A 21830-nucleotide genomic window follows, 5' to 3' on the forward strand; every position below is an offset into this window, starting at 1 on the left:
TCTTTTTGTCTTCATTTTTATTCAGGCTGCTTGTGAAAATAAAAAATACCAATTTTGACGTTCATCATTTAACTGTCACTAATCTGGGCATGCTAACACAAAGAGAAGAACTATAACTTTCACCAAATGTAATGCAGAGTTTAAACCTACTTTATGTCCTGTTAAATGTTCAGTGTGAAGACCCAGCACTGCTAATTTCATCTGTGTTAAGATTTTCAGCACTTTATGTGTTATATCAGAAGACAATATTGAATTACACACAGATTAATTCCACTTCATCTTTCTCTTAACAGATCAGCTGCACATCTTCTTCACCAGCATTGAGTGACAAATCACGTTATGCATCCTTTTTCCGTGTCATTCCAAGTGATATATACCAGACAAAGGCTCTGGCAAAGCTCATGAAGCACTTTAACTGGGACTGGGTTGGAGTGGTGACGATAGACGATGAATACGGAGAACCTGCTCTGCAGCATTTTCTGTCCGATTCAGAAAAAGAAAACATATGTGTGCATTTCCAGGAAGTGTTACCAAATTACTTAGGTTCCTTAAATATTGACAAGCGCATCAAAGAGGTGGCTGAGAAAATCCGAAACTCCACTGCCAAAGTTGTGCTGCTCATTTTGAGACCAGAACATGTGGAGATGCTCTTTAAAGAGATGATTAAGACAAATACTACTCGAATCTGGATCGCCAGTGATGCCTGGTCTACAGCACGCTTTGTAATGAAGATGAAGGACATAAATAAGGTTGGAGACATCTTTGGCTTTGACTTTGTCACAGGGATCATTCCAGGTTTTGAAGACTTCCTCAAGAATCTGACGATAAGCCCAGGAGTGAGGAATGATTTCATAAGGGAGTACAAACAGTTGAGGTTCAACTGCAGTCAGCAGTCGGAGCACACGTCCCCTTTGGCCTGTAGTGTGACAGATCCTTTAGAGGCGAATGATGACTACCTGCTCCATGCTGTGCATCTGATGGAGGCCTACAGTCAGAGAGTAGCAGTGTATGCTGCAGCTCATGCCATCAGGAAACTTCTTAAATGCAACGACACTGCCTGCTCTGGAGCTGCCAACTTATTGCCGTGGCAGGTAAAATTGATATGTTGTGTGTTAATACAGCAAAATCTGTGATGATAAGAACACAAAGCTGGTCTTGCAAGTTATTGTTGGTTGTAATATTGATAACAGAAAACAGTAAAAGCTGGCTACTGTAGAGGAATTATTACTCTCTCTGACGCAGAGGTGAGGACTGTAGATGAGCGACTTGGACTGAAATCAATGTAACGACAGAAATTTCAAATAACAAAACAAATAAGTGGCTTACTGATTTGTGCTGCTGTGTCTGCTATGCGTTAGTATGAACGACTCTAGAATAGAGTGTTGTTGTCAAGACCGCTAGAGGTGAGTCCGAGTCAAAGCTGAGACAAGGGGCCAAATTTTTAAAAGATTTGCATGCACAGATTTGATCTTAAAATGGACGTACTTGGAAATTCACGTTGAGTAGTGATGAATAAAACAGAATTTTCATGCAAAAATGAGCATAGATTGATGCACGTTTCCAGCCTGATCTACACACTTTTGGCTGTCAATCCCTGTGACAGAATCAAAAGGGAGCAAAAAAGTTTACTGAGGGGACACAACTGCTTTCACCCCTCCACTCGATTTACCTCATAACAAATCAAGCCTCTGTCCTAAAAACCATGCATTCAGCTGACAATATGATTACAATATGATAACTTATTAAGTTACTAATGGTTAAAAGTTAACACATCATCAGGTGGACTATTTTATATCATTTGGCTCTGCTGGAGGGAGACAGCACAATGAACGAAAGACAAAGAAATCATCAAGCAGACAACATGTTTACTGTGACAACCGCGTAAACTTATTACTGATAAATCTAAGTATAATGTTTCAATTGCAAATCATGTAAACTTTTTAATTAAATACTTACATTTTTCTTTCTCAGAAATGACGCAGACACGGCTGATTTAAGTTTGCATATCTGTTCATTTGTATTTTTTAACAATTTTTATTATAAACTTCCTTTTTTTCTAACTAATCATGTTGTTTTAATATTCAACATAAAATTGTAAATAAAATAAAATAAAAAATCTAGAAAAATATGTGAAAATATTCTCCTTTTGATCTGATATCTAGCCCTGTAGTCACTGGACCTCTTTTACCAATCATTCTTAAAAAGAAATTTCTTCTTTAGGATTTTTTTTGGGAACCTATGCACACTGAAGAGAACAAAGGTGTGAACAGTTCTGCGGTTTGAGAACACATCATCAATCTGACATAGACTTTATCTTAAAACCTTTTGCAAAAACATATTTAAGAAGAAACTTAGGAAGATATTGGTGAAATAAGGTCCATTGTCCTTATGAGTGGCCTTCAGCTAAGCAATTTACATAAATGCATATGACTGGATAAGCCACAACAGTGGTTTGCCACAGAAGCAGTGCTGGTTCAAGTTTAGGAAAATAAAGTCACTGAAATACTTTTTGTAGTTTTTTGTTAATAAGATGTGCCATGTAATTTTTTCAAGTGCTCAGTTTGGTCCTGAAAATATTTTGCAGAGTCTACCTTTCTGCCACGACCCCTGCACCGTATCAACTATAATTTATATAAATGTAGAGAGAGATGAGAGATAGTGGTAGACACTTGAAGCCTCGGTCAAAAAGCTGAGTTGACCTGACTTGACTTTGGCACATCAATTACAGACTTTCCTGAGGCTATAAGACTTAGTTTTGCTCGTACCTTTAGAGCAATTATATGTTAACGTGTGGTGACAGTGTATGGCAAAATTTGTTTTGTCATTTATTAAGATGTGTTTATACTTTTATATGTATATTTTCAGCTTGTGGACATTCTTCGTAAAGTGAACTTCACTTTGGACAGTAAGACATACACCTTTAATCAGTATGGGGATTTTGAAAATGGTTATGACCTCATAATGTGGAAAAAGAGTGGTGATGAAAGAGAGCCTGATGTGGTGGGAAGATTTCTCATAAAGAATGGTGAAGTTGAGATTGACGAGCGCAAAATCCCATGGACCAACAACACGGTGAGAATAAATTAAATGCTGTCTGTACTGTTGTGCATTAGCATTATCTAAAGCATTAATGCCCATCAAAACCTCTCTCTTTTCATCCAGGTGCCCTTGTCCAGATGTTCAGAGCCATGTCCTCCAGGCACAGAGAAGAACATATCAAAAATCTCCTGTTGTTATGACTGTGCTAACTGTAGTGAGGGATACTATTCTAATGAGACAGGTGAGTAAATTATATACAGATCTCTCCACAAATTTTAGCACCTCTAGTAAACATGAGCAAAACTTTTACTCTTTACTACTTTACTCTGCTAGGTTTTTAACAGTAGTCATTGGTTATAATTGGTCTAAATAGTCCTGTCTAATGACAGGCTGGTTTGTTTTTTCTTTTTTATGCTCAATATTTTACTTAATATAAATTAATTCATATTTTAGTTGTAAAATTTTGCCCTCTGTTCATTTTGCTCTTGTGTTTTTTCGTTTTGCTATTTGGTGTTGACAAGAGAAGGTCCGGCTACCTTTTTGGGCCTGGTTCCTCTCAGTGTATTGTCTTTTTGCTTTTAGGGAGTTTTTCCGGACCCAGATTTTCTGTAAAGTTGCTTTGTGACAACGCCTGTTGTAAAAGGTGCCATATAAAAACAGCCTTTTGATCATTCATTCAAAATATTAACAAGTAAAATAAAAGCTTTCTTTTACATTAAATAATTGAAAGAAAAAAACCTAAATCTTACTATGATTTTTTTTTTTTTTTTTTCTGAAATCTGTGTATGCAACAGCTGAAAAATTTTTAGGAGTGAAATATAACTGTGTAACTTGAACAACCCAGTCAGATGCTCATGGTAAAAAGTGAAAAATGAGGCTGTATTATCAAAGGATTGGGCAAAGCTTAATGTCATAGAACAGACAAGGATCAACTCCAAAAAGGCTAACAAACAAACAAAAAACAATCATCGCAAAACCAGGCAACCAGATCTGAAGAGCAAAAAGCAAAGTCAAGTTCCAAGCAAGATCGTAAACAGACAAAAGGCAAACAGACAAAATGCTCAGTAGCTCTCAAAAGAAAAAGCAATACTTCACAAAATCTCTAAGCTAAAAGCCTGGACTTTATAGCATTCAGGTGACTGTGAGCACTGATTGGAGCTCTGTGGGGAGACCTCAGTCATGTGAGACCAAAATAGATCTTCTTGGCAAAAAACACCAGGAGTGAGTTTGGTGTAGACACAAAGATAGGCAGAAAAGTACCTCATCCTAGCTGTGAAGTATGGTGGTGGATCTGTGATGATGTGGGGCTGTTTTTCTTTTAATGCACCTGGACAATTTATATGGATACATGGTATCACAGACTCCATCAAGTACCAGCAGAAATAAAATTAAAACCTGACTGCCTCAGCCAGGAAACCTAAACTGTGCTGTGGTTGGATCTTTCAGGAGGACAATATCCAAAGCACACCTCAAAATCAACACAAAAATGGTTCACTGATCACAGAATCAAGGTTTTATCATGGCCACCCCAGTCCCCTGACCTAAACCTGTGGAAAGAGCTGAAGAGGAGAGTCCACAGTGTGGAACTCAGAATCTGAAGGTTCTGGACAGATTCTGTATGGAGGAATGTTCTTGGATCCTTTGCCATTTGTTCTCCAGTCTCATTAAGCATTACAGGAGAAGACTCAGAGCTGTTATCTTTGCAAAGGGCAGCTGCATAAAGTATTAAATGAACAATCATTGTACTTCAAGTAAAGGTTACAATTTTGTTAATATGGTGAATGAAAGATAAGAAGGATAAGGAGCAGAGAATGTTTTTTTATAGCCACTTTTGCTCATGTTTATCAAGCGTGCTGATATATATTTGGAGGACTATATATATGTATAAAGTGCTTACCCCCATGACTGGTATCGAGCAGTATAAGAACAGTTGATGTCAAACAAGGTTCCTTCCAGGCCACAGCTCTGTTGAGATTAGTGTTCTCCCTGATCTAATGATCTGAATTCAATTCATGAAGGGCTTGCTAATTATCTGATGAGTTGAATCAAGAGTGTTTTATGAGCAGAGGCTTGTGCTCATCAGGGCTGGAGTCTGATTCATGCTCTCCAGTAGCTCAACCAGGTAACTGATCTGTTCAGATGTAGAGCTGATTCACATCTCATCACATCGTTACCATCTGCTCATGAGTCCATGAGATCTGCATCTGATTCATGGAGTGGGAAGTACGGCTTACTTCCTTTCTCCCTGTTAATTCAGAGCAGCACCTGCTAATTGAGAGCTTTTGTTCTGTGTCTGGGCACATAGATTAAGTAGAGCACTTATCTCCTGTAAGTGTGATGGCCTGTCCCCTGATGTTGTGTGGACTGCACTTTTACAGAGTCAGAAACTGGCTTTGCATGCTTTTCTGAACATAAATGCTTCTTCAGTGTAGCTGTGAGAGATACCAAGCTGCAGATTTCCACTGTGAAAATTTTCTCTTTTGTGGCAAATCAGATTGGAGACAGAACCATAATGTTAAATAGTATGTGTGAGTGCTATTGCTAGGAAGAACAGTTGATTGCAAAACTTGATCACACTGTAGTCCATATTTAAATTATTTAATTATCAAAATAGTATGGCTGATTTATTTTGTATGTATAGTGCTATTTAGATCACACAAGCCTTATGAAACACAGTGGGCCAGATTCATAAAACTGGGCGGTAACAGCGCTATGCCACATAAAATGTGCAGAGAAAGAGATAACAAAAAGTAAACAACAATTGTGGAACATATACACATGATATCAAATCACTAATACATATAAAATTTCAACTCGTAAAAATGCAATTGTGACAAGAAATTAACTTTAAATAGTAAAATGTCATTTTCACATGTGTGAGAAGAATTCCTTTGTAAAATTTGCAAATTCAAAAACAAGATTACTTGTTTTTCACAAAGTGAAATTTAACAATATCAGAAACAAATTCATTTTTCATGTTCCTGCGTTCTTTCCGATCAAATGATTTGTAGCCAACCCCAACTATTATATATATATATATATATCTCTTTACAGCACCACTCTTGTAACCCCTCTGTAACCATGTACTTAGTCCAAACAGATCAAAACTTGTCTTTTAAATGTACTGGTTAATCAGCTGTGTGTGTGTGTGGTTTGTTGCGTGACCAAACATTTGGAAACATTGTAGAAGATATAATTTATCCATATTGGCTACTTACTGGAAAAATTACTGTTAGAGTGGTTGAAGCATCCACAAGCAAAACCCACAGGTTATTATTTCGGGTTAGTCTGAAATGTCCTGTTAAACAGTCCATTATGCTAGGTGTTCCCTGGGGATAAAACAATTACTCCCTTGTAGTAGTTCTGTCTTAAATGTTAGAAGACTATGTAGCTACAGGTTTTCAGCCATTATGCAACAAGGGAGACCTACAGCAGCATGTTTGACATTGAGAAAAACCTAACCTAAGAAGAAAATACCGTTTATGTTCCCCCGTCTGATGTTTAAATGTTTCTCTTTCTTTCTCTTCACAGATCAGCCTGCCTGTAAAAAATGTCCAGAAGGCTCCTGGTCTCTTCCACGGTCAAGGGAGTGTCAGAGATGGAACATTTGGTTTTTGGAGTGGTCTTCAGCTTATTCCATTGTAGTGATGATTGGAACAGTAATAGGTGCACTACTGCTGGTGTTCTCATTTATCTTTTTCATTCTACACAGAGAAAAACCCATCATAAAGGACATCTTAGTCACTTCATGTCTGATGAAATTTGGCCTGATGGTGAGTTTTGGAGGTGTAATACTTTTCTTAGGCAGCCCAAACATCCATGTTTGTAGAGCTCAACAGATCATGTATGGTCTTGGGTTCACTCTCTGTGTGTCCTGCATTCTGGTTAAGGCCCTTCACATATTCTTAGCCTATATGGCCTTTAACCCAGACAGACGGCGCACGCTGAGAAGACTAGATAAGCCTTTTGTCATCATAGGGCTCCTCACTATAATTCAAGCTCTCATCTGTATCTTCTGGATGATATTTGATCCTGTTAATGTTAAGGAGACACAATCAAAAACTCAGTTACTTACTCTGAACCGTCTGTGCACTCAGGGCTCTATGTATGGCTTTGGTGCGATGCATGTCTACATTGCTTTACTAGCTGTGGTGTGTTTTGGACTGGCCTTCAAGGGGAGAGACAATGAGACTGATCCTATAGTCTTCAGCATGCTCATCCATCTGTTTGCCTGGTTCTGCTTTATTCCAGTCTTCATCACTCAATATGAATCACGCCCCATCGTCCAGATCTCTGGCATTATGGTCTCCAACTATGGAGTCATCTTCTGCCACTTTGCCCCAAAATGGTTTAAGATCCTCTCAGAAAAGTCTGAGACATTGAAGGCAGTTAAACCCCCAGTTGATTCTCTTACAGATGACCATGACTCTGGGGTCGTTTGTAGGACCCCAGCGGAAACTATATCAATACTCACTATATCACAAACCCGACTCAGCATTACAGAGTCAGAAACGTCCGACTGGGATAGGAACAGCTCGCAACTCTCAGAAAATGGTTTTGCCGCATTTAGGCATCGGAAGCCAAGAAGTCAACGACCGAGGAGTCTCTAACTCCTCTGCCGCTATAAGATACTTTTTAAAAAGATGCTTCTTCAGGTGTTCTTTAGTAAAGACAATAGTGGAATATAGAACAATGCATACTTAAATGGTTTTTTGCATGGTGAAATGGTTCTGCAGATTGATGGAGAATGTTATGTATATGGTTCTATATAGCACCAAAAAGGGTTATTCTATTTTTGACATTGAACAGAACCATATACAACACATTCTCCATCAATCTTATTTCACCATGCAATCCCATTCCTAATCCCATTTCTTATTTTTACCCCTACTCCTTGTTTTTGAGTGTCACATTGCCCCTTGGAACTGAATTACAAAGGGTTAAAATCTTTCCCTGTGAAATGGGACCCTCAAATAATAATAATAAAAAAAAAAAACATTACTTCATTAACAGGCTACTAGCAGTGCTCTGTAGGTGATCCTTTAGGCAAGCAAATGGTTCTTTGCGTGTTTATTGTTCTATAAAGAACCAATATCTTCAGTAAAACCTTACTAAATATGCCCCATGAACTTCATTTAGTGTAACACTATGAGCAAAAATGATATCCAAACAAAAGTTATAAAAATATACTCTTATAGAGTATATCTACAAGGATTTTACAGACACAAACTTAATACCCTTTTAATAATAGTAATAAGGTTTTTTTTTTTATGTAAACTCTATACAGTTTGATAAACCAAGACAGTATTTCTTAAACATGTGTATGGAATCCAAAATAGTATTTGTCACTTGGATTTTATGGTCTGAGAAACAAATTTGTACATTATTTGTGTCAACATACTGTATGTTCTGTGACATGGTTCTACTTTTTTTATCTTTTCAAAATATTGAAATTACTTTTCCCTAAAATGATCACAATGATCGCAAAATGATGTTCATTATTATTCTAGTGAATTACAGCAGGCACGAGTGCCATAGCCCTCTTAGTGCTACTGACCTGGACTGGAGTTGGGAAATGCTGTGCTGTAGTGAACTAGACTACAGTGACAGAATGTGGAACAGCACATTTAATGTTTTTAAAAATCTATTATCAAAATATGTTTTATTGGTTCAGCATGGACAGTTTCTCAATCTCAAGGGCTACATTCTGTTATTGATCGAGCATTAATAAGACAAAACCGACTACTCTGTAGAGACTCTTTAACTGCACTTAACAGACTCCAAGACTAAGCAATTTTTCCTTTTTTTGACGTTGTTATTTATTATTTTGTTTATATTCTTATGTATAAAAAGCTGTTTGTAATCTGTTCCCATGTGTGTACATGGCTGTCTATTTTTTATTGTTATATGAATTGTTATTGTTTAATTGTTATACTTTTTATATAAAAATAAAACTCTGAATTACAAAAAAGTTGCCAATATTTTTAGTCAAAGTTACCTAGATACACAAAGTTTTCATAGAAACACAAGGTTTGAGCTGTAGTATCAGCACACAAGTTGAAAGTGTGTTTAGTGGTGTATGTGTGGAGGGGGGCATTATGGTTAACTTTTCTTGCAATATGTTACAAACATAAGTATTTACAGAGATGGACCCCCTTTAATGCTGGTTTTAATCGGATTATGTGTGTGGTACATTCACATTATTATAAATTGTCCATTTACAGTTCACACAGCTGAGGTTACCAGATATTGCGCATGTAGAGTTTGTTACCAGTATATAAGCACCTCCCTTTAAAACCAGCACTTGCCTTTAAACCAAAATAAATTGAGCGGTAGATAATGTAAAGTGATAAAGCAGGTCACACTTTCTGGGTGAAATATGCTGTGCGACTAGTGCCTATAAGCCAATCACTACCAATACTTTCAAATAAAGATCTCATAAAGGAGTTTGACCCCTTAAAATCACAGGCTTATTATTCAGTAATTACAGGTATTTAAAGCAAACTGGCTGAGCTGTTTTGGGCCGGCAGTGGACTCTGGCCTTTTAAAGGGTTAATTTCTAAATGCCATTTCCAAAACACCATCAATTTTAAGATAACTAAGGATTTTTCATTACTCAAAACAAATCATTATATTTATTGCATTTAAGCTCAGGTATGAAAGACATTTACATTCATGAAAATATGTTACTCACACACAAATACAATTCCAAAAAACTTGGAACAGTATGTGAAATGCTAATAAAAACACGGAGCAGTGATTTGTTAATCCATTTTGACCAGTATTTGAACACTAAGCCACTAAGGCACTCTGTCTAAACAACCCCCACTTCCTACAGAATTAACTGCCATACTGTCAGGATAAGACTTATCTTGCCATTATACATTGTTATACTTTATCATTTGGCCAGCATTAGTGTACAGTACTGTTTAAGGCATTGTCTTACAGTCTGACAATATGGTAGGTCAATGCTGATATTTAGCTGTAACTGAACTGGATAGTGGCAGATCTTTATTCAGTCTAGATAGCTTAAAGTCATTTTTGAGCAAACCCACATTCTGTTCCATTCTCCAGTAAGCTGTGCAGGCTGTTTCACCTTCAGTCAGCAGATGGAGACATTTACTGTAAAACAGGACACTGAATTTCCGAATTCTCAGGAATGTCACTGAATTTTACTCTGATCACACATAAAGTACAAAGTCTTAGAATGAAGGTAGTCTGAGTTAATAGTGCTAAGAATACACTTAATAAACTAAAAACAAACCGATACTTAAGAAGACCTTACATTATACAGGCAGCAGTGTGAGTATGTGACAAAGTTTGGCATGGTGACAGGCTTTTCTTAACTTACATGTACAGACCTTTCCTGTGAATACAAAACCTGTTTTTGTCAGATGTTTGTAGTGATAATCTGTCATCATTTGATTTTCAGATAAACTTCTGACCAGAACGCAATGCAACTTTCAGTCCTCAAAGATTTTACATCTTCTACAGTGTAAAAAGTTGCTTAAAAGTGTTTGTGAAGTTGGTACTGATGAAGAGTTTTATTCACCGTATTTGACTTTTTGTCCCAAAAAAAATGTTTATTCAACTTGAACAAATGTATCTGCTTATTTCCACGAGTTCATTTTTATATTTACAGTCCATTTTTGATCATTCCAACATTAAAGTGAAGAATTCATATTAATGTTTTGCCATCATATTAACTGAGCAAACAAGTCCTGACAAACAAAAACAAACAACAAACTAAGCTAAGTAATTAAGCCATCAGTACTAGGAAATGCATTCATAGCTGGTTATTTGTGATAGGAATCTAAAAGCAACTTTCAGTTTCACTTCACTCAAAAACAAGTGCTTTCTGGTTAACATTGCTAACATACTTGAAATATAATGTAGTGACAAAATTGTGGAAAGAAATGAATATAAATCTTACATGTAACTTTAGACTCTGAGCTGTTTTACCCTACATGTAAACACAGTCAGTAAAGTAGTTCAGCCGTTTCTATCTCAAACTTATTCATACATTTTTCATGTTGTTAGGTCACAGATCCTAACAATGACAAATCAGAGAGCTCGTATCACTTCTGTTTTGAAAGAACTGCACTGGCTGCTTGTATCTTTCGAGATGGAAGTTCTGCTACTAGTTTTAAGGCTCTAAATGACCTTAAAGCACTGCAAACATCACAGAGTGTCTGTCTGCTTATGATCTTAGATCTGCAGATACTGACCTTCTACAAATACCTTCTGTAAAATACAGAAAACATGGAGAAACTCTTTCTGTTATTCTGCTTCTAAACTGTGGAGCTCAGTTCACAACATTTAAAAACATCTCTTTACCTTAGTATCTATTTAAATGAAACTGATCTTTGGTATTTATCTTTTTAATCTGTGTTATAGTCTTATATGATTTAAATTAATATTCATAGTTTTGTCTATTACTGTTAAGCTTCATCCCCTGCCATTCTAAGCTGCCACTGGTATGAAACATGCTCTATAAATAAAGATATTGTTAGTACACTAAACTCTAAAAGCAAATATGACTACAAACAGACTACAAAAGCAAATATGACTATAAAGAGACTACATTTAATGCATTCAGTGCATAATTATTGGCACCTTTGATGAAAATGTGTAAGAAAGGTCACAAAAATGTCTTTGTGGATAATTAGCTCAATCTCACTGTGACAAAATAGGAGAAATCAAACCTTTAAGCATGTTTTAGTTTAAATTGAATGTAAGAAAATTAGTTAAATTGTTCACAAAACTGTCACAATAATTAGCACCCCTACATGTACTACTTTGTGCCTCCACTAACATAACAGCAGTGAGCCCTATCATCTGTAGATTGCTATTTGAACCCTGGTGATGCCACAGCCATCCATGGTGGGGGAGTCCAGAGAAGCACAATTATTCTCTCTCTCTATCTGCCTCTTATCACTCAGTGCAATGCTAGCCAACATGGGCATCTATTAGCTAGCATGACAGAACTGGCAGTTGGCATTCTTCTTCAAACCTGTTCAGCTGGTTGTGTTGCTGGCAGTTTGAAAGATGTGGTTTAGCTTCACATGTCTCAGAGGAAGCAAATGCCAGCCTCCACCCTCCCAATTTAGGTGCTCTGAGATGGAGTTTGGTCTAGCTAACAGGTACATTTGGCAATTACTAAAATGGCGAAGAAAAATTGGAGAAACCCCCCCAGGTCCAAGGCCTTTTGCTCTTTAGCTCACCCTAGAGGATCTCAATGGGCTTTAGGTCAAATAATTGCAATAGCCATGTAAAAAGCTTTATTCTGTGATCATTGAATCATTTTTTGTGTGCGCTTGGATCACTTTCCACCTGGAAGATCTAAATACAGCCCAGTTTCAGATTTCCAAAAAGAATTTCAAATTTTGATTTGTCAGACCACAGGTCACTTCTCCACTTTATTCATTTTCAATGAGCTCAGGCCCAGAGAAGGTGGCAGTGTTTCTGGATTCACTTTATTTCATAATTTCATTTTAATTTTATAATTTTATAATAATTAATAATTATGGAGCTGACCATATGTCCATAGCGTGCAAAGATCTTAAACAACACTGATCATAATATACACATGACTTGCTTATCATGCAGACTGTAGATGGTTGGTTTCTGGTTTTTGCTGTGTGTTTCCTGTTCTCCCACATTCTTCCCCCTTTTTTTCAATGTGCCATTCAATTCTTCACTGAGATACATGATCAACTACATACGCACAGCATGGCTCCCTGTTTGTCTCATCTGTGTTTTTGCGCATTGTGGGTAGCTGCAATGTGGGGTTTGGGGGTCTGCTCTGATGATACTGAGTCCATATGTGGGGCGTATGCTCCTGGAGACATTATGCTTGGGATTTTGGCATCGGTTCACTCCAAAGTAAAAGACCTTCCAGCAAGGATTCGTCCAGATAAATATACCTGCACAGAGTGAGTATATTTGATTAGTGTCCTTTTAAAAATATCAGTCAATTACGGCTTAACACTTTTTCAACACTAACCTGCTCTCCTTCTCTGTCTTTTTCAGCTTTGATCTCATTCCATTTGTACAGTATCTAGCTGCAATTCACACCATCGAAACAATCAATGACTCTGGATTTCTTCCTGGGATTCGGCTTGGATATCAGATGTGTGATTCTTGTGTATACGCTACCAAAGCCTTGCACTGTGTGGAGCACATGCTTTCTGTTAATGGGTCATTTCCAGTCCTTTCTGACTACTCAGACTTTATTTCATCTGTGAAGGTGTTCTTTGGAGAAAGATACTCTGAACTATCTATTCCTGTGGCCAAGTTCCTCAGTCTCTACATGATTCCTCAGGTAATGCAATACTGACGGTCAGTCTGAATAAATATTTCAAGATGCCATCAACCAAGTAATGTTAATGTTAATATAAAAATAAAAACAAAAAATGAATACCAACAAAGGACAACAAAGCCTTCAGTTTCAGTAGTTAGAAGGTTAATCTATTTCAACAAAAGAGGGAAAAACAAATATTTTTTTTTCACCAACTTACTATATCTGCCTAGCCAATGTGGTAAGACATTAATATCCTTTTCAAGTAAACAAATATTTGGATGGTTCAGCAAAGACTAAACATGCCAGCTAAAAGCTTGTAAGCCTGCAACATAATTTTTGCAAGTTTTTTTTTTTTTTTTTTTCATACAGGTGGCTAGGGCAAATTAGATCATATTACCAACTAAACTGCAAATGGAACGACTTGCCTTTGAGTAAACACAGATGTTATTTATTGCAGTGTCTGTGTTCAGCTAATGTTGAGGTGTACCACACACAAATACAGAGCAGATGTTTGTTCATTTTTTTGTTTGTTTGTTTGTTTGTTTTTGGAATTATGTAGAAAACAGCTTTCAGTCTGTCAGGGCATCAGGAGTCCCCCTGGCATATCTTATCACTATATCTGTTTTACATTCCAAATACAGTTAGAGAAACATGTACTCTGAAACTTTTATTGTTATTTAATATGCGTTCAGTACATGTATACTTTATATATACACACAATGCCTTTTAAATTTGCACTTATAAATATGAACAAAAAAAATCATAAGAATAAATAATGTTCAAAAAATTGTGTAGGAAAAGTGTTTATAGACACTATTTTACAATGATAAATGTAAAGGTTAAATAAAAATAAATCAACAAGGTAAATAACCAAAACAAATTAAAAGCCAGTCTTGTATCAGAGAGTAACTTAAGAGAGCTTCTTAGGTAGGTCTTGCACCCGAGTGTTCATAATAGCCCTGACTGAGATTGGGAGGCTGCCATCTGCCTCCCTCTGGTGGCAGCATGAGGTCTGCACGTACATAAGACATCAAGGAGCAAAGAGGCAGGTGTCTCAGCCATCCCCCGCCACCTCCCTCTGCAAGTAGTGTGTGATATGTGTCACACATGATTACATGATTGTATTCCTAAATGAATGGACTCAGAGCATGACTGGTCAGAGTAGAGCGTGATGTGTCCTTTCCAGCAATCCTTGGATCGCGTTACTAGCCTTCAGAGAACCCGAGATACAGACTCCAGAATCTCGCAAATTTGTACTCAACTCAGGCATAAACTAGGTGGCCTTTCCGAGACGTTCACCTGCAGTGGAGGTCTGGAGAACCAGAGAAATTTAGAGTGCCATAACTCTGCAAAAATAAGAACATCCAACTTTACACTTCACACTGCAGGATTATGGGCGTTATGCCCTCTCTCTCTAACGACGTATGACCAGACTTACCAATGTACAATATCTGATCTTTGATACACTGTAGATTGGCAGAGAAATATTATAACAAAGAAAAACTCCAAAAAGCGTGATGTGCCCTTTCCAACAAGCCCTGGATCTGTTATGGGATGGCAGGGAGACAGACCCAAGTGCAGAGAGGAAAACCCATTGGAAAGGGTCCCAAATGAACTAATGAGGTGATGGAGTTATTATGCAGATTGGGGTTGAAGTGGCTCAGAGCCAGGCTCAAACTGCCAATGTACTGAGGGGCAGTCCAAGGAGTTACTGGTGTTCCATAGGAAGCACAGTCAAAAATGGGAAAAACACCTCAATGAATGGGAATGAAAAAATGGCAGGAAAGGGCAGACAAAGGGGACGCTGGAAACAGCATGCTCAAACAAAGGCTGAGTTAGAAACAAGAAAAGCCAAAAAGTAAAGCTTACTGTCAGGTTACAATAGGAAGAGCTGATCAATTTATAACTCTCTTTTCTTTTCCTTTTAACTTAGGAGCTGTCTGTCTCTTACAGCTCTCCTTGTTTTCTCATGTTTTATTTTTCAACTGTCTCACCTGTTGTCTTTTCGGAGATGGACATGTTATTAGTGTCATAATCACGTGATCAGTGACTAGTTGACATCAAGCTTAAAGTGCCATCGCCATGCAGTAAATATAACATGTCTAAGTAACCCCTAGTTAGAACCTGCTATTGCTACTTGCATCTGTACTTCAGCTTTTATATCTGTATTACACTTTTATGTAGCAATTAAAAAAAAAGAATGAAAATTGTAAATTACATAAACATGACCATCTGTTAGAATTTTTATTCATTTATTAATTTCACGTTTCTTTTAACAGATTAGCTGCACGTCTTCTTCGCCCGCATTAAGTGACAAATCACGTTATGCATCCTTTTTCCGTGTCATTCCAAGTGATGTATACCAGACAAAGGCTCTGGCAAAGCTCATGAAGTACTTTAACTGGGACTGGGTCGGAGTGGTGACCCTTGATGATGACTATGGAAAACCTGCACTGGAGAACTTTCTGATTGATTCAGGAAACGAACACATATGTGTGGAGTTCCAGAAAGTGGTGCCAAACTACCTAGGTTCCATAAATATTGAACAAATTATCAAGGAAGTGGCCAATGAAATCCGAAACTCCACTGCCAAAGTTGTGCTGCTCATTTTGAGACCAGAACATGTGGAGATGCTCTTTGAAGAGATGATTAAGACAAATACTACTCGAATCTGGATCGCCAGTGATGCCTGGTCTACAACACGCTTCCTAATGAAGATGAAGGACATTAACAAGGTGGGAGAAATCTTTGGCTTTACCTTCCTCACTGGAAAGATCCCAGGTTTTGAAGACTACCTCAAGAATCTAAGGCTAGGCCCAGGAGTGAGGAATGATTTTATCAGGGAGTACAAACAAATGAGGTTCAACTGTAGTCAGCAGTCGGAGCACACGTCCCCTTTGGCTTGCAGCGTGACAGACCCCCAGGAGGCAAACGATGACTACCTGCTCCGCGCTGTGGACCTGACGGAGGCCTACAATCAGAGAGTAGCAGTGTATGCTGTAGCTCATGCCATCAGGAAACTACTTCAATGTAATGACACTGCCTGCACTGGAGATACCAACTTATTCCCGTGGCAGGTAAAATGTATATATGTACAGAAAGGATGTCTCCAAAAGTTCTGAGAAATCTTGATATTTAAATTTGTGAAAGGTTGATGAATGGCTATTGAGTTAACCAAGGGTCTTGCTCATAATACAGTAACATGGTAAGTAGTAATTAAATTATTATATTGTGTTGTATGCTTAGCAGGGTAAATTCCCAAAGGAGTTTTTAGCAGCATCTTGAAAATGCTTTATTATTTAAAAATAGCCTAGGGAAATATTTTACCCACTGTATCACATCAGAAAAAGGTTACTGTACAGGTATATTTTTGTCCTCCAAGATACAATGTCATTTAGGATAGTTAGCCGATTATGCTTAAAGATTAAGGTTAAACACATAAAAGCATTTCACTGCGCTGTTGGTCTGTATATAGGTCTGTAAGATGCTGTGTAATGAATACCACAATTGTGATTTCAGTATTTGAATACTGGCATTTGAAATGATTTACCGATTATTCCATTACCTGTGCACATGCCAAGTTTACAGCAGTGAGCAACTAAGGATACAGAAAACAAAAGCTACTTCTTGTTATTTGATTGTAGTTGTTATGCTAATAACATAAAATAGCAAACAATGTATTTCAAAAGAGTTTGTTTAAAATAACTGTTTAAAATAACCATTCTACTTTCAGAATAAATCGTTTTGTTTTTTTTTTCAAATTCTGCAATTAAAATCGCAAGTGATACCAGTGAAGAGCAAAGAAAGCAAACCGAAAATACACCTTTACAACTTCAAAATTTGTTGTGTATATGACACGAATAGACATTATTTAAAATTTCTGCATTTTTGCGTTTTCAGCTTGTGAACATTCTTCGTGAAATAAAGTTTACCTTGGACAACCAGACATATTCCTTTAATCAATATGGTGATTTTGAGAATGCTTATGACCTCATTAGTTGGAAAATGAATGGGGATGTAAGAGTACCTGAGGTGGTGGGAAAATTCCTCATAAAGAATGAAGAAGTTGAGGTCGATGACAGCAAAATTCCATGGAACAATAAAACGGTGAGATAAATATTTTCTTGCTCCACTGCGCCTAGAATGTTAGCTGTGTAGAAATATTTTGCTACATGATTTAAATGTAATTATATAATTCATTGTGGTTATGTTGGTTAGTAACATTATCATAATGAAATATGTAGCGTTACATTTACTTTACTTTTATTAATTTAATTAAAAATAATTTAATTAACTCAAATTATATATATACAAAATGTGTACGCACTAAGTATGCACAACAGAGCACCTTAAACATTTAACCAAAGAAAACTTCTCTCTTTACCTCCAGATGCCTTTGTCCAGATGTTCAGAGCCATGTCCCCCCGGCACAGAGAAGAACATATCAAGAATCTCCTGTTGTTATGACTGTACCAACTGTAGTGAGGGATACTATTCTAATGCGACGGGTAAGTTAAAGAGTTACATTTGTGAAATCAGTAAGCCATTCCCCAACTACAGTTCTAACAGTGGTGCCTGAGAACACATTACATTAGTCACTGATATCTATGTCTAGAGTCCATTGGATGGGCCATTCAGTAAAGCACTCACAGCCTCCATAACAAGTGCTGTTCACTTTAGACATGTAAATTTCATTCTTCAAAAGGATATTAAAGAGCATGCATTCGAAGTTGTCCTTTCAGAGAAGTACCAGATTTATGTGATTGATTTGATGGAAGAGATTCATTGCCTGCTTCATCATTTATTCATTTACTCAATCATTGTTATGTGGGCTTAACTTGGAAAAAGCATTCAAATGTGTCAGCTGTAAAGGGGAGATCATCTATTGGAAGAAATTTTTTGTCCAAGTCATTCAGTACTAGTAACACACACACACACACAACTGCTTTCTGTTTACTTTAAAATCAAACATAGGAGATCGAGCACACTCCTTGCAGGTGCATATGAGCATGGTTAGCGTGTTTGTTTGTGGCTAATGCATTCACTTGGGGCTGCGGAAGCATGCACTCCCTTCGTCAAAGTAAAACTATCAGAAAACAGTTTGGTGCTGTAGTTGTTAAACTGTGATTATATTTCATCCTCTCTCACTCAATATCTATATTTAATTTTAATTAATTATTTAGTATAGCCTTGATTTGGTGTCTGAATGCTCTGACTTTACAATAGAAGCTTTGACATGTTAACTTAAACACTGATGTAGGACATATATTGTATTAAATCGATATTTTGAATTTTGTGAATCATTATTATATGCTGATTTCTGCTGTATAAGGGTACAGGAAGCAAAGCCAGTCTTTTCTGCATACCACTGAGAGACTTTGAAAAAGCTAAAAAGTAGTTGGATCAATAACTTTAACCTTGATGAAAACACAAAATTAGATGTCGATAGAGTGCGTTAAAGTACTTAAAGTTGGAAGATTTCAAAAAGGATTTCAAGTTGTACCTTTCTAAATGATCACCAACAAGTACCCCTGTGGTCGTTTGTCTCGTATGTTATGTAAGGGCTGGCCTAATATTGGAGAAAAACTCTAAGATTACATTTCTGTCTACATTCCTCACTTGAATATATGTTTCTCTTTCTTTCTCTCCACAGATCAACTTGCCTGTCAAAAATGTCCAGAAGGTTCTTGGTCTCTTCCAGGGTCAAGGGAGTGTCAGAGATGGAACATTTGGTCTTTGGAGTGGTCTTCAGCTTATTCCATTGTAGTGATGATTGGAACAGTAATAGGTGCACTACTGCTGGTGTTCTCATTTATCTTTTACATTCTACACAGAGAAAAACCCATCATAAAGGACATCTTAGTCAGTTCGTGTCTGATGAAATTTGGCCTGATGGTGAGTTTTGGAGGTGTAATACTTTTCTTAGGCAGCCCAAACATCCATCTTTGTAGAGCACAGCAGATCATGTATGGTCTTGGGTTCACTCTCTGTGTGTCCTGCATTCTGGTTAAGGCCCTTCACATATTCTTAGAGTTAATGTCCTCTAATCCTGCAAAGCAGCGCAAACTAAGAAAGTTTGATAAGCCCTTTGTCATCATAGGAATCCTCACTGCTATTCAAGCTCTCATCTGTATCTTCTGGATGATATTTGATCCTGTTAATGTTGAGGAGACACAATCAAAAACTCAGTCACTTACTCTGAACCGTCTGTGCACTCAGGGCTCTATGTATGGCTTTGGTGCGATGCATGTCTACATTGCTTTACTAGCTGTGGTGTGTTTTGGACTGGCCTTCAAGGGGAGAGATAACGAGACTGATCCTATAATCTTCAGCATGCTCATCCATCTGTTTGCTTGGCTTTGCTTTATTCCAATCTTTATCACTCAATATGAATCACGCCCCATCGTCCAGATCTCTGGCATTATGGTCTCCAACTATGGAGTCATCTTCTGCCACTTTGCCCCAAAATGGTTTAAGATCCTCTCAGAAAAGGCTGAAACAAAGAAGGCAGTAAAACCCACAGTTGATCCTCTTACAGATGACTCAGACTCTGGAGTGATTTGTAGGACACCAAGGGAGTCAGTATCCACGCTCAACATAATGCAGGGCCAATTTAGCATTGCAGAGTCAGAAATGTCTAACTATGATATTAACAGCCTGCATCTGTCAGAAGGCAGTAATAGCTCATTTAGGCATCGGAGAAGAAGAAGTTTGAGATTAAGGAGGAGTCTATGACCCTATTTGGATTAGATTAGTTTGGATTAGAAAATCTGTAATAAAATTCTTATGTATATTACCAGTGATAAATTTACAGCAGAATGAGTAAGTGAGAAGTAAGTGAGTAAGCTGTGAGACTACGATAAGGAGCAGCAATCAAATGTGCTTGAACGAATGCAAATTATTAATCCTCCACTGATTTCTTAGAAAAACTGTAGATAATTTGGCTTATGATTTTCTTAGGGAAGGAGGTAGAAAATCACCAAAAACACCCATCGGCAGGCCCAAAGTTTTATTACACACTTCTACAATCTAAGAATAGCTTAACCAGTTTGCACTGAAGTCCCTGTAGTTAATAATAAGTCTTAGTGTGTAATAATCCAGGGATTTTAGGAGGTTAATTTTTTTAAAATTTTGGCTTCTGTTGAATGTGAGCTCAAAAGTTTGTTACACCCAGGCAGCATTTCTTACACACATATGTTAAAAAAAAATTTTAAAAATCATTTTTATTTATTTATTTTTTTATCTAGTTGTTATAAAAACACTGTTGTCTGAGTTTTGAATGTACAGTTCTGTATTTTTATATTTGTCAAACACTGGAAATATATATAAAACTGTTTAGCTAAATGGTCACACACACTGATATAAACTGCTTGATTCTGGTGCATTATAATTATGGTTGGAGTGTAGTGAGCCATCAACCCCCAGCAAATCCCAAGACTGACCATCAGACAAAACCAGCTGCTCTATAGATATGGAGAGTCACTGTTTGTCAAATCCTGTGTTGTTGTTGTTTTGTGTTATTATTTTCTAATGAATGATCATGTATAATAAGTTATTTATATGTTTTTTTCTTTTACTTTTTTTAATCTGATCCTGTGTGTTACGACAAGGATGTGTGAAACTGAACGTGCACGGTAGTGTCCATTATTTATTATTGTACTATAAGTCTGTAACACCTTTTATAAATAAAACCTGTGAAAAAAGTTAATTAGACATGAGGGATGAATTCTTTTTTTTAAAACGTTACAAGCATGTTAAGCATTGACACAGATGGACCTCCTCTGTGCTACTTCCCACCAAACTTCCACACACCCCCTAAAGCATAGGTGCACAAATGTTTTTGTTTTTGGCAGTCAGTGTGGAATACCTGTGGTGGGTCACCTGTAAAACTATTCTTGTGAGAAAGATATTCTGAATTGTCTATTCCTATGGCCAGACTGCTCAGCATCTACATGATTCCACAGGTAGGTCATCTTGAAGGGGAAGGTGGGATTATAAATTAGTGAATGACTGGACTGTCATTTACATTTTAAGCTACAGAATAGTAGTACTATTTTTCAACAACCCATGTTGACAAATAGTACTACCTTCCATTATCATTACTATGTAGAATGTATTCAAATGTAGTCAAATCGTACAAAAACGTTGCACCTTTCTCGCAACAGATAAGTTGCACATCATCTACACCAGCACTGAGTGACAAGTTGTGCTGTCCATCCTTATTTCGCATCATTCCAAGTAACCTCTACCAGATAAAGGCGCTGACAAAGCTCATGGCACGTTTTTCCTGGGACTGGGTCGGAGTGGTCCTTAGATGATGACTGTGGCAAAGCTGATCTCGAGAACTTTCTGCTGGATGCAGAGAAAGAACATGTATGTGCAGCTTTCCAGGAAGTGGTACCACACTACTTAGACAACAAGTACACCAAGCAGCGCATCAAGGAGGTGGCTGATCATATCCGAAGCTCCACTGCCAAAGTTGTGCTGC

General features: G+C 37.3%; 2 protein-coding genes across 2 annotated transcripts; both read left to right on the top strand.

Moving 5' to 3' along the window:
• Positions 1-293: 293 nt before the first annotated feature.
• Positions 294-7649, top strand: LOC118801772 (G-protein coupled receptor family C group 6 member A-like; the record flags this gene model as incomplete). The annotated part of the gene is made up of 4 exons (XM_036562133.1): positions 294-1091; positions 2866-3072; positions 3163-3280; positions 6571-7649. Coding segments are annotated over 4 exons (2202 nt in total), but the record flags the coding sequence as incomplete, so codon positions are not given.
• A 5173-nt stretch (positions 7650-12822) lies between these two features.
• Positions 12823-19904, top strand: LOC118801771 (G-protein coupled receptor family C group 6 member A-like; the record flags this gene model as incomplete). The annotated part of the gene is made up of 6 exons (XM_036562132.1): positions 12823-12974; positions 13072-13363; positions 15622-16419; positions 17243-17449; positions 17733-17850; positions 18996-19904. Coding segments are annotated over exons 1-6 (2476 nt in total), but the record flags the coding sequence as incomplete, so codon positions are not given.
• Between the last annotated feature and the right edge of the window lie 1926 nt (positions 19905-21830).

The sequence above is a fragment of the Colossoma macropomum genome, unplaced genomic scaffold (genome assembly GCF_904425465.1).
Source record: "Colossoma macropomum unplaced genomic scaffold, Colossoma_macropomum, whole genome shotgun sequence".
Taxonomy (NCBI): Eukaryota; Metazoa; Chordata; class Actinopteri; order Characiformes; family Serrasalmidae; genus Colossoma; species Colossoma macropomum.